At 48.0% G+C, this 15,952-nt stretch overlaps 1 protein-coding gene across 2 annotated transcripts in view; it reads right to left on the bottom strand.

Moving 5' to 3' along the window:
* LOC144179525 (neural cell adhesion molecule 2-like) overlaps positions 1 to 15,952 on the bottom strand; it is a 313,906-nt gene that overhangs the window by 24,227 nt on the left and 273,727 nt on the right. For both annotated transcript variants that reach the window (XM_077707918.1, XM_077707916.1), the window contains exons 7-8: positions 5,202 to 5,492; positions 1,543 to 1,848 (exon numbers count right to left, since the gene is read on the bottom strand). In XM_077707918.1, the coding sequence (XP_077564044.1) occupies positions 1,543 to 1,848; positions 5,202 to 5,492 (597 nt within the window). The remainder of the gene's footprint in view (positions 1 to 1,542; positions 1,849 to 5,201; positions 5,493 to 15,952) is intronic.

Here is a 15,952-nt window from a genome sequence, read left to right as displayed (position 1 = left end):
AAAACGTGCAAGACTTGAAACTGTGCCCAAAGAAAGTGTTCACCCCCAATATTAGCAGCGCAAAAGAACTTTCAATTACGATAAATAACGGCAAAGTAATCGCTGTTGAAAGGACTGCCATCAGCGGGAAAGCTGCACATGTGTAGTACCTTGCGCTCAGGCTGACATGTAAAAGAAGCTTTGGGAGGTTCCCTGTGATTGACTTGCATATTTCCGCGAATTATCCCGGATGCGTTTTGTTTGTTTCGTGACCGCGCGTGGCCGCATCCGGTTTTCTTATCTGGCGTTTCGACCGGAGCACCCGTTTGCTCTTATTGTCGTCGTGGGGCAATACTGTTTGATATGGAAATGGTGTCACCTTGTCGCTAACTTGATTTTTTGCTTTCGACAACGTCGTAGATCCAATTTCCGTGGATCTGAAATTAATAACGTTCTGAGAGTAATGCATGCATAGCAAACGCCACGCAACTCACTTTATCGACGTTCATCTGTGCACGTCACACTGCGGACTGCTTCTTCAACGTTTGTGCTTCATTCTAGTCTTTTGTAGAGCAGGAGGTCGCTTTAATAAACGTCTTTCAGAAAAGCTTTGCGTCGTTTTGGGCTACGTGGAAATATTCTGTTTCCTTTGTGTGCCGCACATCGCAGTGCAAAAAAAAAAATATATTTTTGTTCGCTGGAGCACGTTTTTTTTTGTCTCCCTTCGTAATATTGAAATTTTTTGTTGCGTATGATAAAATCAGTTTTATTCTTTTTCGCTTTTTTGCAAGTATTGCAAAGCGTGGATGCAGAAAGACACATGGTGCAACATATATCTCTTCGTGTTTTGGTCCTTCGCGTTCCTGCAGCCTTCTAAGATGTTCTCAAGTATGTACGCACTCATCGAAACGATATTGCTATTGGGCTATCTCATTAGCGTTCTGTTCATTCCAGAGCAATCAACGGATTCATTACGCGCAGTCTGAACAACGCCTACTTGGTTTCTTTCAGTTTTTTTATATTGTACTATTGATAGGCCCGCAGCAGTCCGTAACTACGGAGCTACCGTATGTGTGGTATTTACAACTTTTGCTTTAAGAAAAGAAGCAAATGGGATTTAAAAATCCGTAAACACGACGGCGCAGCGCTTGCGCCAGAAGACGCAGAAGCCATTGCCGCTCGCAGCCGAAGTCGACGGTAATTTACTTGGAAAAATAAAACCCCATTGAAGGCAGGTGGCACACACAATGACTGGACTATACATCGCTAACTACTGCGAAAAAAAAAATCAGACCTAATCAGCGCGCATACACCAAAAACAGCGAGCGTTTGCACGCCAAAAGCTCGCCAATATGTCGCACGCGCGGCGGCTGGATGCCCTTCGTGCGGCGGTGGCGCCTGTAGTGGCACCCGCGGTCCCTATATGAAACGAGCGCAAGAGTTTCGTGACCAGTAAAGCATTGAAGGACTTTGGTACTACCAAAATGTGGGTTGAGCAGGCAGCAGAGAAGAGCGCGTGCAAATTCATATACAAGATATCGACAAGTATTATGCCGTACGCACCTTTCCTCGTTGTAAGGCTGACTGGCGCCGGAAGCGTGCTGACGATCAGCACCATAGGCGGAGATCGTCCCTGTGAGTTGAACGCGTACACGGCGGCAACAAAGCTTGTGTCTGCTGGCAACCCACGTGCCACAAAACTCGCCTCCGCAGTTGTCACATTTGCCCGCAATATTCGTTCTGCTGTGTCATGGAGCTCAAGCCGAAAGTGTTGTCGGAGGCCGCCGTCGTAGCCCTTCGAGCACGACACGGTTACCGAGTCGTCAGTCTGATTCACCACGGAACAGTTTTGCACCGCTTCTGGGGGACCTGCAAAGCCCAGAAAACCTGATTGGATAGCAAAATACACAGAATATTGATCTTCGTAGCCTGACCAAAGTATGTGAGAACAGGAGCAACTTGTCGAAATGTCACTTTACAGCAGCTCTACGCTCTGTGCAAACAGATACAATTGCTGGGTAATCTTTCAGTCATTTGACCACAAACAGCTGCTCGCTTTGTGTAATCAGCTTCACTGATGCACAACTACAATAAAGGCCACGTAATGCAACGTGCGTGGCTTTCAGGGGCTAAGAACGAGTCTTGAGCAGCGTGCTGATTGCTTTGAGAGATAGCATAATAGTGTGTTTAAAAGCAATGTCAATGAGCTGTCTTAGGAATTAAACTGATATCTTTCATCGTGAATTTTGAATCTTGATATTCAATTCCTATTTCAAATACAATGTTATGTTTTCATCATGCAACAATGTTCATGGTATCTATGGTAAAAAGCTGTGACTGCAGCTTGACTAGGACAGGGAGGGAAATTGGCTCCCTACTAACGACGGTTAAAAGTGCGGTGCAATTTTTTTAAAAAAGCACAATATGACAAAATAAGATTTTGAGGAAATTTTGCAGTAATACGCAGATGAAAAACGGCAACAAAAATATTTTTACCATAATTACTTGCTTGAAGGCTGCGGTTCTACGTTTACAATCAGTTTCTGTGCAAGTAAAACACTACAAACAACAATTACCGTGCAATAACACATACAACAGAGTAAAGTCAATACAATTCAAACACCGTTATTTACAATAAATGAATTGATCAAGCAAGCATGGGTGAAAGTTTTTGAATTGGGGCACTGCTTTTTTACTTTATTTAAGAGGTTTGATATTCAGTATAGTAATGACGGTGGAAAGTAATCGGCGCATGGGAGATGAACGAGCCAATGCTGTATTCAAGATTTCTAGTACAGCTTGTTCGTAGTGTTAGACGTTTTAATTCTGTTAGAAATTGGGCATACTCATCAATTGAAAGTTGTAGCTGCTACAAAAGAAGGCATAAAGAATAAATAAGAAGAATAAATATAGGATAATAAAGGCGCTTAGTTTTATTTATTATCTGCTGTGTAAAAAATTTTTCATTTGAATGGAGATGTGGGACGTTAAGTAAGATTGCATAGGTTTATGTTCTCACTGTAATGATGCGGTAATATTTTTAATGTTGTGGAGGCCCAAGCCAGGACGCAGTAATTAAAGCGTAACTAGAAAAGTGAATAATATATTTATAGTTCAATGATCCCCAAGAAGAAGCCACGCATCGGTATATTCTTCCGTCTGCACGTTACAGTTTCCTGCCCGTAATTCAACATGCGCGTCTTGCGGTGTGAGACCACCACTTTTAATGCTTTGGGCTAATGATGAATGTCGATTTCAGATTTACCCCAGGGGAAGTCTTCGCTTATTAGGTCGCAAAGACTGGCTAAGGTACAAATATTTAAAAAAAGTAATGACCGCCTCTTATAGCTTAATTAGTTGACTGTTGTTACCTTCCCACTTTCAACATCCAGCAAGCTGCAGCTGTGGAGAGCGAAGAAAGATGCTAAATTGTTAGCGTATTCGCACACGCAAACACTTACATCTCCCGCCTTGACATTCGTCCCAATTTGGGTTTCGCGCTCAATGAATTCACATTTGTTATTACAAATGCCGTAATTAAGTACTAGAAAATAATTGGCAACATGTAGGGTTCTTGAAGTCAAGGGTATGACGGAAGCCCGTCTGGTCGGGATGCATTTTGAAGAAGAAAGACTAAGGTTCTGCGTCCGCCCAACTCCCGGCAATCGGACGTTTCTATTTTTTCTGTCATTGAAAAAATTACCTCCTTACATAATCGAACATCAATCTGGTGCTGGGGAGCTCTACACCTTAACCACGAAATTAGCATGGTGCCACTTCTACATACATTTGTTCGTTAACATGAATGTAAGCTTACATAGAATTCGCTCGCATAAAAAACTAAAAAAATTGCCGGGTTACACGTCATCAAGGCTTGCATCTCATTTACTTACACAACTCAGGGTTCAAAGGTCCTTTGCAGCGGTTGCCGTAGCACTGACAGTATTCTACCTGAAGGGGGCAACAACTAGAGTTACTTCGAGTATTGCAAAAAAATTGGGTCCAATCCATGCTGTCAATGTGGTTGGTAAACAAAACTGTAAACAACACCCAGAACAATTGCCCATGTGACCTCACTTGAAGTCACACACGTGGCTCTACAAAGAGCGAAACCAGAGATTCGGCCAGCCGTTACCTAGAATTCGCCGGGGCGGATCCCGAACGCAGCTGCGTCGGCCACGGCCGGGCTAGAGCGGCGGACACCGTCGCTGTAGCCCAGCCGTGGGTCGGCAGAAGGAACACGGAGGAGAGCGTCTTTCGAAAGGTGGAGCAGCGGAACCTGGCGGTCCTCATGTGCTAGCTCGGGGCTACACCACCGCGCGACACAAGTGCAGACACCGAAACACTTCGGCATGCGAGTTCTAGTGATTCCTATTGATACCGATTTAAACCAGTTAGTTTATAAGCTTTAGACTTGCGATAAAGCTGAGGGAACTCTTATAATCGCTAATAATCAGAATCAGTTGCTCTTTTGGCCTTCTGCAATACCTGTTAAAACACAACCGAATTGGTATTTACCGAATTAGAAAACGGGGCACCATTCTTGGCAAGCGTTGCGCAAAAGGTAGCATTTCTCTAGCGGCCAATTGTGTGCACGTGGTCTCTACATTTTGTTTTTTCTCCCTGCAAACCAATCCTTACCGTCTCTGTGCCATTCGACCACTTAATTCTGAAGAGCCCGGGTTACCCTGCAGATGCTGTCGAACAAGTTAATCAAGCCGTGCGAAGGAAGCCCACAATGAACGCGAAGCTGCACTAAAACAGGCCCAAAACAACCGTCGCTAAAGCAGGCCACAAAGCCGATGGAATGGTTCCTGCCGTCCCGCTTGCCGGCGCTCAGGAAACGCTGGGAAACAACGCGAGTTCGGCGCGCCATTTACACTGTGCTACGTGAGTGAAAACCGCCCGCCCGCATCTTCAGCCGCGTTAGGAATTTCTTGTCCCGCATGCCGTGAAGGGACTGCTGGCTAGTAAAGGTACAAAGTCTTATTTTAAAAATAGGGCCCCTTTTCTGCTTTAAACCACTTCATGAGCATACGATTGATACCACATATTATACATTGCTACTGCGCAAGTAAGCTACAACTCATTCCGACATTCTGACAACCTTGTACGTTACATGCCGGCCATTTGCGATTGGGGCGAGGTTCCTAAAGACGCTGGTAACTGGGGTACGATTACACGCGCCTTACAGCGATTAATGTGCTCTTGTGTACACGTACCAGCCTCTGATAGGGTGAAGACGCAAGGGTCCCGCTGCATGCCTATGCCGTTCTTGCCCCAGCAGAGCAGCACGCCGTAGTCCTCACTCGACAGTGGCACCACAGTGGCCCAACTCCGGGTGCCTTCGCTCAACACGTTGGTTGGGCCAAGCATCTGCTGCGATGAGTTGAAGCGCCACCGGAAGACCACGTCCTGCGCCGGGTCAGCTTCCAGCTCGCAGCTCACGCGGAGCGCCTCCTGGCGAGCGCCACCGTAGACCGTCTTCTGACCGGGCTTGCACGTCGGCGCGACTGCGTGAAGCATAAACGAGCAACAATTTTACTGCAAGCGGCTCGGCATTGCTCGGAAAGGTGGGAAGTCTTGCATAACGCTCCGCAATTCGGACATTACAAAAATATTTTAAACATGCATAACTTAACAGGACTTGATTGCTGGATAGTTGGTTCATGACGTAGGAAGGAATAGGTTTGAGGGGTTTTAGTGGTTTTATGGCATTTTTGCTCTGTTTTTATTCGTGCGTCTTTGATTTCAAGTGCGACACGTGTTTATTGTGGAAGGCGTGCACAGTCTAAGTAGCATTCGTTATCTCGTGCATTCTGTTTGCTTACGTCGTTTTATCGAATTGTTTTGTTTGCTGTTTTAAAGCAAAGCTTTCTACCTCTACCCCCCAAGGGTTCTTTCGCGACCGTTGGTGTCACCAGAAAACCCCAGCGAACAAATAAAAGAATTTACCGGCACCGCCGGGAATCGAACCTGGAACTAATAAACTAACAAAGATAGAGCCCGTTGTCTTACCGATTCAGCTACAAGCCCACGCGAACACGCGAAGACAAATGGTGTACTCACCAAGCACATCTACGGGTTTACCACCTGCCTTCTCGCTGAATGCCACATGAAAGCGTCACACGACCACTCACGCCCGTCTAGCGACCCTGTGCGCACCTTGCTCATATGCTAAGAGTTACAAAAATTAAAGGAAGCTCACACCAATCCATGGCATATCACTTTTAGTACGCCAATGTGCTAAAGCCTGTGGCCTACAGTGTTCACGTAAAAAATCACACAGCTCCTTGTCGTCCGCCCTCACGCCAAATCAAGGAATACATTCAAATACTCCTTGATGATCAGGCCATCACTCCAAACCCCAGCATCAAGATCCTGGGCCTATATTTCCAGGCCAACACCAAGAGTGACGTCTCCGTGCAGCGCCTCAAAAAGAGCATTAATCTAATCATACACATGATCAGGCGAGTTGCCACCGAGAAGCGAGGCCTAAAAGAATCCGGTACCTTTCGATTAATTGAAGGTTTTGTCCTCTCGACAGTTACTTACGACAAACCCCTATCTTCTTCTCGACGAGGAAGACATAGAGATGCTTTATATAATGATTAGAAAGGTGATTGAGCAGGCCATTGGTCTTCTCATGAGTGCGTCCACACAGAGGCTGCTTAGCACGGGCTCCACAACACGGTGGAAGAGCTGATAGAAGGCCATCTTTCTAACCAGAAGGTTAGACTCAGAACTGCGTTGGGTAACCGCATGCTTCACCAGATTGGCTGGGCAGGCCAGAATGTCACTCCGCTTGACGTACTCCCAGACTCTTGGCGACTAAAACTAAAGATGCTCCCTTTGCTAAGAAATATGAACCCCTTACATGACGAGGGTCAACGAAAAGCAGGGGCTCAAGCGCTAAACACCACCCTCGGTGGGGCTCATGCAGTTATCTACACAGACTTCTGCTAACACTGAGGGCAGCAACACGCCATCATTGTGGCTGCCCCCAGAACCAACCTCCTTGCGTGCACCTCGCTTAAGACCAAACAAATGACGGCAGCAGAAGAGGCAGCCATCACCTTGACTCTCACTCAACCAGGGGTTCGGAGGATAGTCACCGATTCCCTGCAAGCCTACTGGAATTACCAGTCGGGTTGGGTGTCCTGATCTGCACTGTGCGTGCTAAAAAACCACTCCCCAAACGGTTCCATTCAGCTCATCTGGATACCGCCTCATGCTTCAATGGAGAGCAACAAATACGCCCACCCAACAAGCCTGCGCTTTTACCTCCCGTGATATGGAGCTGCACGAGGACAGTCACCCGCTTGTCACGTCCAGGGAGATAATCCAGCATTATCGCCTTCTGAGACAGACCTTACCTTCGCCTTACCCTGACCTTTCCAGAGAACAACAAACTACCCTACGGCTTATACAATCCGGGCTCCTTCCCACAGCCTACGCGTCTTCACGTAATGCATCCGAATCGCTACGACGCTGAATGTAAATTTTTCTAAGAAGTAGGAATACTCCGCCCCGTAATCGGGGTGTGCGACTTTAGCCCTGAGCACCCTCCTCTCTTTCCGTCAACTACCCAACAAGAGCAATGGGAGATGCTGCCGTCAAGGCCCTCTCTACCTACCCAGCTTCAGCGGGTGGACAGAACACAGGCCGCGCGGACTGCATATGGGCTCCACAGAAGAAGAAATCAGTCCCCAAGGCTGCAGTCTGGGCCGTTCAGAAATCTGAACAGAAGTATTTCTTCCTCCTCCTTCTCAGCCGCAAGTCTCGTCGCCTCCGTCCGCGGCGCAGAGACGGAGAAGTCAGATCGTCTAACACCGGGTTGGAGCTTACTTTGATTTTATAAAAAAAAGTTTCCACTCTTGCTACACCATTACAACTCAACCAAACACCGTTCATGCATCATGCATTGATTTAACCTTACCAAGAATTTCTCTTTGAAGTAATAAATGGTGTGGTTAAGTGCATTTCAATTCTCTCTGGTTTTACTATTTGTAGAGCGATGTGAGTGATTTTAAGTGACGTCGCATGAGTAATCGTTATGGGGGCCATTTAGAGCTTTGCTTTCCAACCACATTTATGGGGTGGATTGGCGCAATTTTTTTTTAAATCTTCGAAAAAAAATTTCCTTTCGGCTGCCTTTGTTGTGCCGTAAGCACAAATTACACGCCATTCGTGTAAACAGAACGGAAAGTCACAAACGACGAACCGCCCTGATTCTGACGCTGTAACGGTAATTAGGGTTGCCCCTAGGCTACGCAGTATTACCAGCGCACAACCCGCGGATAAACCCACGGCGTGTGAGACACAAACGTCGTCCCTCGACGCAAAGGGACGTACCATACGATCGGTCTGGTCCTCCCTCTCAACCTTGGTTTCCTGCAAGGCCACGATGTCGATATCTTCATTTGTCAGTAGGCGATACAACTGGGTCTGACGCCTCCGATCAGCTAGACCTCTCACATTAAGCGGGGCTATACGCATAGGCTTGCTTAAAACCATGTTGAAAGATGAACCAGACCTACCACGCAGCACTTACATCCACACCTTTGAAAAAAGAGACACTTTACATTAACCCCAAACCCCCAAAACACAATACACGACAAAGCAAAACGCTTCATGGTCCCTAAAGACTCCATACAGCGCAAGAAGCACAAAAGTTAACACTTCCTCGTCTATAGAGGCCCCGTAAACAGTCCCCCACCCCCAACCCTAGACCAATACTTAACTGTGTAGATCCATTCAGTTCGTTTGCGCTTCGAAAAAGGCAGTAGGGCACCAAACCCAGCAGACAAAACCCCGCCAACTACCTTTCGAAGAGACATGCTGTCTTAAGTAGGCGTACTCGGTGGCTTCGCTCGGTCGGGGGAACGTTGGACTTCGGCTTGAAGTTGGTGCGTCGCCCCGGCACCGCCTTCGTAGGCGGCTCCTTCGTGCTGTGAACCTCGGTGCCTGGGCTGTTGTCGTCTCCTTTGCGCTGCCGCTTTGCCGCGGCACCGCCGGATCCGTCGCCACCGACCTCCATGTTCGTGACGTCTTCTGCGGGAGCCAGCGTCGTCGGCATCACCCCCCTTCTCCTGGCTGGCCGCCTTGGTGCAGCTGCCCTGGCTCGACGAGTCACGTGAGGTTGGCGTCTTCGGCTCACCAAGCATCTCCTTTGCAGGAACGCTCCGGTCAGCCTCGGCCATGACCGGCACCGCCGGGGAGCTCTCCGACACCACCTCGCTGGTCCCGGCTGCCGTCTCCTCCGCGTCTGCCTCGTCCATGAGGTTTTCACGAAGCTCGTCGTCCCTCGCCGGCCCTGTGACCGCAGCGCACGACCTCACACACGCACTCGCCTCATGTCCGAAGCGGCGGCACGATGAACACTTGGGCACCTTCCAATCCCGTCTGATGTGTCCCTTCGTGTTTCAACGCAAGCACTGGGGGGCTCGGCTTGATACGACGACGAGAGCGTTGTCGCCCGCAACACGAAGTTCGTGCGGCAAGTCATCCACCGTCACACCCACCTTCAACTTCAGGGTCACTGACCGGAGGATTGAACCTTTTTCCTGGATGCCGTCGACGCGCCACCGCTCCTTGCGCACCTCGCCGACACGCCCGTAGGGTGCGAGCGCAACACGGACGGCATCGTCGGGCACGTTGTACAGCAGCCAGTGACGTTTCAGGTGCACCTCCTGGTTTTTCGGGTCGATGACGATGCAGCGCTTTTCCTTCAGTTTAACGTCGGTGGCAGCCAAAATCTTCTTAACTCCATCCGCCGACTTGAACGTTACCGGCCAGACGTGACTCATCTTATACGTCCCCAATGCAACAACATCGGGGAGCAGTGCCAGACAAGCCAAAGTGTCGCGGAAATCCTCGACATGGTATGGGCGGGCATGCATGTCGGCGTGCAGAAACACAGTATGTAACACGGACTGACCTGTTGGAAACTGGGGCAAAAGAACTTGATAGTCCTCAGTATCCTTAGCATAATTCCTGTTACCGCGGGCCGAATGGCCCGCCAAAGCTGCTCCTTGGGCGAAGCTTGCCATCCAGCATTCGCTCGCTAGCGATACCGGAAGCAGAATCTCGGCCACCTCGTCTGAATGACTTCACTTCGAGTTGCTGACCAGTTTGCTCTCCCCCTACAAACGACTAGCCTCCTGGTTAGCACCGTTGTTAGAGTGACTGCTCCGGTTAAGCGGTGGTCCCGGACTCGAATCCTGGGCCAGGACGAATTTATCTTCAACTCCGAAGTTTCTGAGAAAGCTGTATAGCTTTCATTTGTAGCCGTATGGCTGGATTTAGGGGGATGTCAAACTTCGCCGAAACTTACTCACTCTTGGGGATTTCCCCTAAATTCTGTTCGATACTACCGTTATGCCAAGCCAGTGTGGAAGTCTTACAAATAATCCTGGTAATAATTTAGAAGATGAATTTAATGGAATCCTTGATGGAAATAACGATGATGGCAATTTTACTTCGGGATGGAAATAGCAAACTTATACGGAAATGTTCCACGACAATGGTTGGTCGCAAAAAACAGAGGTAATCATTGTTATTGGCCATTGACGGTCCTAGGGGATGGTTGAACTGCTGCGGTGTGTAGCGCGGACGAAAAAGGTGAAAAACGTAATTGAAGCCCATTCGTGGACCTCTGTGAACGTGTGAGCATCTCGTGCCTGTTCTCTGCGGTCCTTGTGCTTGGGCGGATGAGAACGCCCTGCTCCGGCTTTAAAAGTATCTTACAAGGCGATAGCACGTGCACTTTTATCCAAAAGTACCGTTTCCGATGTCTGAAGACTTCAACGTCGGGTACACCGGGTAACCTGATGCGAATGTGGGTACAATTGGTGCCCCCCGCCACTCCAGGAAACTTGGCGATAAGATAATAACCCGCACATGCATCTCCGAGTTCACTAGCTGTCGCAGAAATCATCAGAACGCTTCGGAATACGCAGGCTGCTATGAGTTCCGGTGGTAGCCTCACAGCACAGCTGACTGTCGGCTGCGACACGTTGATGAGGTCAGTCGTCACAAGCCTAAATGTGCCGGCACCATAACATCGTAGCGTAACCAGCAGCTGCGACGCAGGGGGTAATGGGTGGGCGTGGTTGCTGTTTTTTTCCTCGAAGGGTATGCACTTACGGGGCTCCAACCAGGTGTTTTAGGCAAATCGGTGCCACTACAGGAAATATCCCTCGCTGAAGTGCTCGAGGGTATTCAGCCATTCCCTCATACGCTTACACGGCACATTCGTCAGGGCCCGGTAATCCTCTAAAACGTCATAAAATGCCCCGTCAACACCAAGTCCATTCTCCGCGAACTCTGCAAAAGAGGCGAGTGAGCAGCGACGGCTCCAGCTATCTTGAAAATAGTACTGGAGAGCTGCTTCAAGGTAGCGCAGACGATACCTTGGAGTGGCTCCTCGAAAGCGCCGAGCGGTTACTCCGTTGTAGTCGACCCTGGGGTGAATGTTACATCATAAAACCAAAACTCCCTTTCAAGCCTCTGCTCGACTGGAGCATTGAGTGGAGGAGGAATTCAGGATACGGAAGCTACTCTTGCCTCGCCCCTTTGCGTCATACAAACATGAATTTCGTCTAACCGCACACAGTAGTTTTTTCTCAGCGACGACTGCGAGTGCAGCAATGTGAATGTAACGTTCGAAACAAGCGTTACAGAAAACTTAACGCCGTGCTACGAAGGCATGTACGGACTTTCAGTGACACAGAATTACGCAGTTGCTCAGGGCTACCGGGGCTGAATTGTGTCCAACTGTATTTGGCGGTTACTATTTTTCCAAACCTTGTTTACGGCGTATTTTGAGTCATGCGATTCTACGGCGTTTTTCGCGGCTCCCTATGTGTAAACGTGTTCGTTTTTTGTGGAAGAATAAATCAAATGAAGTCAAAATAGAAAAAACAGCGGCACACATCGCAACTACATTATGCATCATCAATATGCATCGGAGTGAATGTGAGTGTTCACTCACAAGCGTGTTGGTGGATATAAATGCTTCTGGGACTACCTGAAATAAAGCGCCAACATGATCGCAGAATCTCGTTGTTGAGACAATGGTCCGAAATTTGTGCGAAGCTTCTGTTGCCACTCAGGAATCCTACGTGTTTTTCTCCGTAGATTTTCGCTGACGTAGCGCAATCACTTTACATTTAAGTGGTTCAGATACAATTATAAGAGGTGTTTCTTCTAAATGGGACTTTTGAAAGTGTATCACTTAGCGCGAGCTTCATAACTAAGGATAGAAGTTAATAAATATAGGGCACTGAACACTTTCTGTCTAAAACGGGGAATCTGACAGCATTGCCGTGAACGGATTGGTTGTATGTAGGATATCTGCAAGAAATAGTCTAATTGCTGTGTTAGTTACGAACGCAATGGCTCCTCATTCATCTTACCGTTAAATTTAGTCCAGAAACGGGTTTAGCCCGTTAAGGTGTCTTTCACCAGCTCGAAATATTATGGTAACGGGCAAAGAATATAAATGGAATTTTGTGCAGTTGCTTGAAACTGCACAAAACAGCCCATCTTGCTTGCAAAGCAAACGAAGCACCTGGCATTATGTAACAGCTCAGACAAGGCAATTTCAATGAGCAAATTAGTTTACATAAATATCAGTATGCCTTTGCGCAACGCAAGCCAAAACTGTTTTAACCCCTAAAAGCAGGTATTTTAACACAGAAAATCTGGGTGATTATAACCGCGTTGATGAAGCGACATAAGGATGACAGCTGATGTCTTAATCCAAATATCAGACCTACACCTGAGCGCCATTGAACCAAAGCGCCTGACAAAGCTTTTCCTTCTTCCATTCACCTGTTAGCTGTGAGGAGAAGAGAACGGCGTAAAACAGCTAACAGTCTCCCTGTAACAACATGTTACCGGGGTTGTAATGGTGCAAAAACAGAAGCGCCCCGTATTTGCGTGTCAAGTGCACACTTTGGGCGATCTCTAATAAAGACACATTTATGTGCACTGCAGGACGAATGCCTCTCCCGTAGGCTTTTTAAAATTTTTAAACTGGGCTCTCCGAATTCATTGATCGAACCCATTCCACTGTACAGTTACCGCATTTCGGCCTCTTCTGGTCCTGTTCTGGGGTGCCTATTCGCCTACTCGGGTGGTCTATGTGTCGCCAGTCTTGTCCTTAACACCACCACTTGTTTCTCTTAATTCAGCCGGAATAATTCACCCCCCCCCCCCCCCATTTGTCCCCTGAAAGACGATGCTCGTACCCAGGCATAATCTTTACTGCTATATTTCTACTTTAACAAACGTGGAAGGCCGGACCTCTTGGTTATTAAATACTTGAATAACAAACGAGTAGAACAACGCTTCACAGAAAGGATAAAACAGGACACAGCCCACTGGCTGTCCATGTCTTTTCTCTTTGTGGTCAGCGTGGAGGAGCCTTCAACCTCTAAGCTTATTCATACTTTATTCCATGTAAGAAACACATAGCAGAGTACACCCGAAATTCGTATGCGCCATTATACTGGCCTCGCGTAAAGAATGAGCATTGATACCGCTATAGATACCGACGAGGCATAAGGGCAGCTGAAAAGCTTGGTCGCCGCTAAAAATTTCCAAAATCCTGTAGTGTTCAGTGCACACTTTATCCACGCTAGAGGTTTCCGCTGAAGTATGCGCACAACAAAAGTTAGGGTAGGGGTCTTCAGCAGACGTGAACACAGCACTCGCGAACTCAATGAGTATAAGCGGCTCTCATTAAAACGCAGTCGAAAGCTCCCACGGGGCTTAAAACAGAGCTGCGCCTTCGTAATTGGGGAATGCTAATTATTCCCATCATGAACTGCGCTAGACGAGGAAAGAACTAAAACACCCAACTTAACGAAAGCGGCACTCACCGAGAAAAAATAAAGCCGGAATTCGGATTACGAGAGACAGGCCACGCAAAGCGGTGAATGTCCTGCCACCCTAATTAACACCGCCTGGAGACCCATTCAATGGAGGCCCGCGGCACACGGAACTTTTGAAGCTGGAAATTTATACAAGCTAGGCTCCCGTGACTGCTAAACATACAGATCATTTTAAATACAGGTTGTTCTTAACGGCTACAACCCTGGGATTCTTCAGAACACATCTTTCTTTCGTTGTTTATTTGGTTTAGCTTTTAACAAACTCTGCACAAGCGGAATAAGCCCTTCAAAAAAGAGTTTCTAGCTTGCGTTAGATGAGCGAGAACTTCCTTTAGTGCTTTCTTTTGTCGCTTGCTACATCATACTCGGAGGAGGAGATCCTAGTTTCGAGAGATATGAAGAAAAAAGAGCAAGGGGTAGCGCCCTTAGTTCGGTGCGCCATGGCCAGCTGCGGCGCCAGCGGCCAGGATCCCAAGGCCAAGCAGTTCTCCAGAACTGCCCGCGGCTCTCGTTGCGCTACCGACGCCTTTAATAGATACCTTACGGCCTCAAACTTCCATACCATTGATTACCGCGACAAGGCTAGCCTCAACGTGCGCCCGCGCGCGCCTCCTCCGTGGGCAGGCGATTGTCGTATATGGTGTCGCTGATCCCCCAACAAAACATGCTATAGTATATCAAGAGTGTAGTGTGTATCCTGTGCGGCTGTTCGCAGTTTGGGAAGGAGTTTTTTGGGAGCCTTCAAAATTCGCTCGATTCATCTTTGGTTATAGCTTGGGGTGGGTTGGCCAGCATCTCATCCGGGTAGGCTTGCAGTGCTACAATGGGTCCTAGTGAAGAGTGGACCCGCTGCGCAGTGTTTCAAGTTGCGCTTGATAAACTGTATCAGTCGCCTTTTAAATTGTCACCAGGCTCGCCACCAGGCCACCCGGTCGGCTGCCTCGGACGGTGCGACCTGGTTTCGCAGAAAAGACGGAGGAGAAAAAGGTATTGAAGATGGGTTGAAAGTGATGGCTGCGAACCGAGGACCACCCAAAGAACACTAGATGCACTAAGAAGGTCGGAACAATTCGAGCACTCTGCAGGAATGCAGTTGTCTTTCCATGGAACTAGTGTGTGTGGGATAGAAAGGTTGTTCGATTGCACCCGCCGAATGAGACAAGGGTAATAGGTGGGATGGAGAAGGAAGATTCTGCTCATTCTTGGCCAGCACTCGCAGAGCCAAACGTCGGGGCAGCAAGGCTTGCATCGCCTGGCCGGGTGGGTGGACAGGGATTCCGGGCTGGTGAGTACCTACCAGGTGGTCAGTAAGTAGCAGTGAGTACCTAACGCGCCTTCCCCGAAATGGTTTGCTAACTGGTTTCCAGACAAATTAAATTACATGCCAAGTCCTAAATATAAAGACGCCACACGAGACGGACACGGTGGAAGCCAAGTACGCAATATTTGATGGATGCTACCGTACCGCGTTTGGACGTCCTGAAGTCGATTAATCAGGCCTGGCAAGGAAGAAACTCTGGAATATGATTTGCTGTGGTCTCTTCTCTTCCTTACGACAGCGCTTCAAAGCCGTGTAGACAGACTGTCACTGTCTGAAGACGACATGGCCTGTGCCGGTGGAGAATGGGTATAATGTATGGCACACTGACCCTAATCATGATACAGACAGAAGTACAGTGCGAGTGCAAGTGCAAAACGCAACGGTTATTTTAAAAACACAACAGTTTGTTTTCTGCATGAGATTTGGTTCGATAAATTAAGCCTTACGGTGTTCTCGTTTTTCTTTTTCTTTTTAACAACGCGCAGCAAGCGCGTAAAATAGCTGATGAACATTACAGCCCAGAAATGCTCCTCCAATCTGGGGATATGGTCTTAGCCATAGAAAAAACGAACACATAAAATGTGACAGGAAAAGATCTACTAATATGGACGGCTTTGTAAATAGCGACCTACTCATTCAAGCCACCACCTACGTTAGGCAGTGCGCCAAAACATTGCTGGGTAGGGAGCGCAAACGCTTCTGGTGACACTGAATTCCGTCCTTAGCTTAGCTTCTTAGCTTTTTAACTCGC

The sequence above is a fragment of the Haemaphysalis longicornis genome, unplaced genomic scaffold (assembly GCF_048455015.1).
Source record: "Haemaphysalis longicornis isolate Haplotype H1 unplaced genomic scaffold, Haemaphysalis longicornis Haplotype H1 scaffold_4, whole genome shotgun sequence".
Classification (NCBI taxonomy): Eukaryota; Metazoa; Arthropoda; class Arachnida; order Ixodida; family Ixodidae; genus Haemaphysalis; species Haemaphysalis longicornis.
Note: the sequence above shows the minus strand (reverse complement) of the source record. Positions and strands in the feature narration are given on the sequence as shown.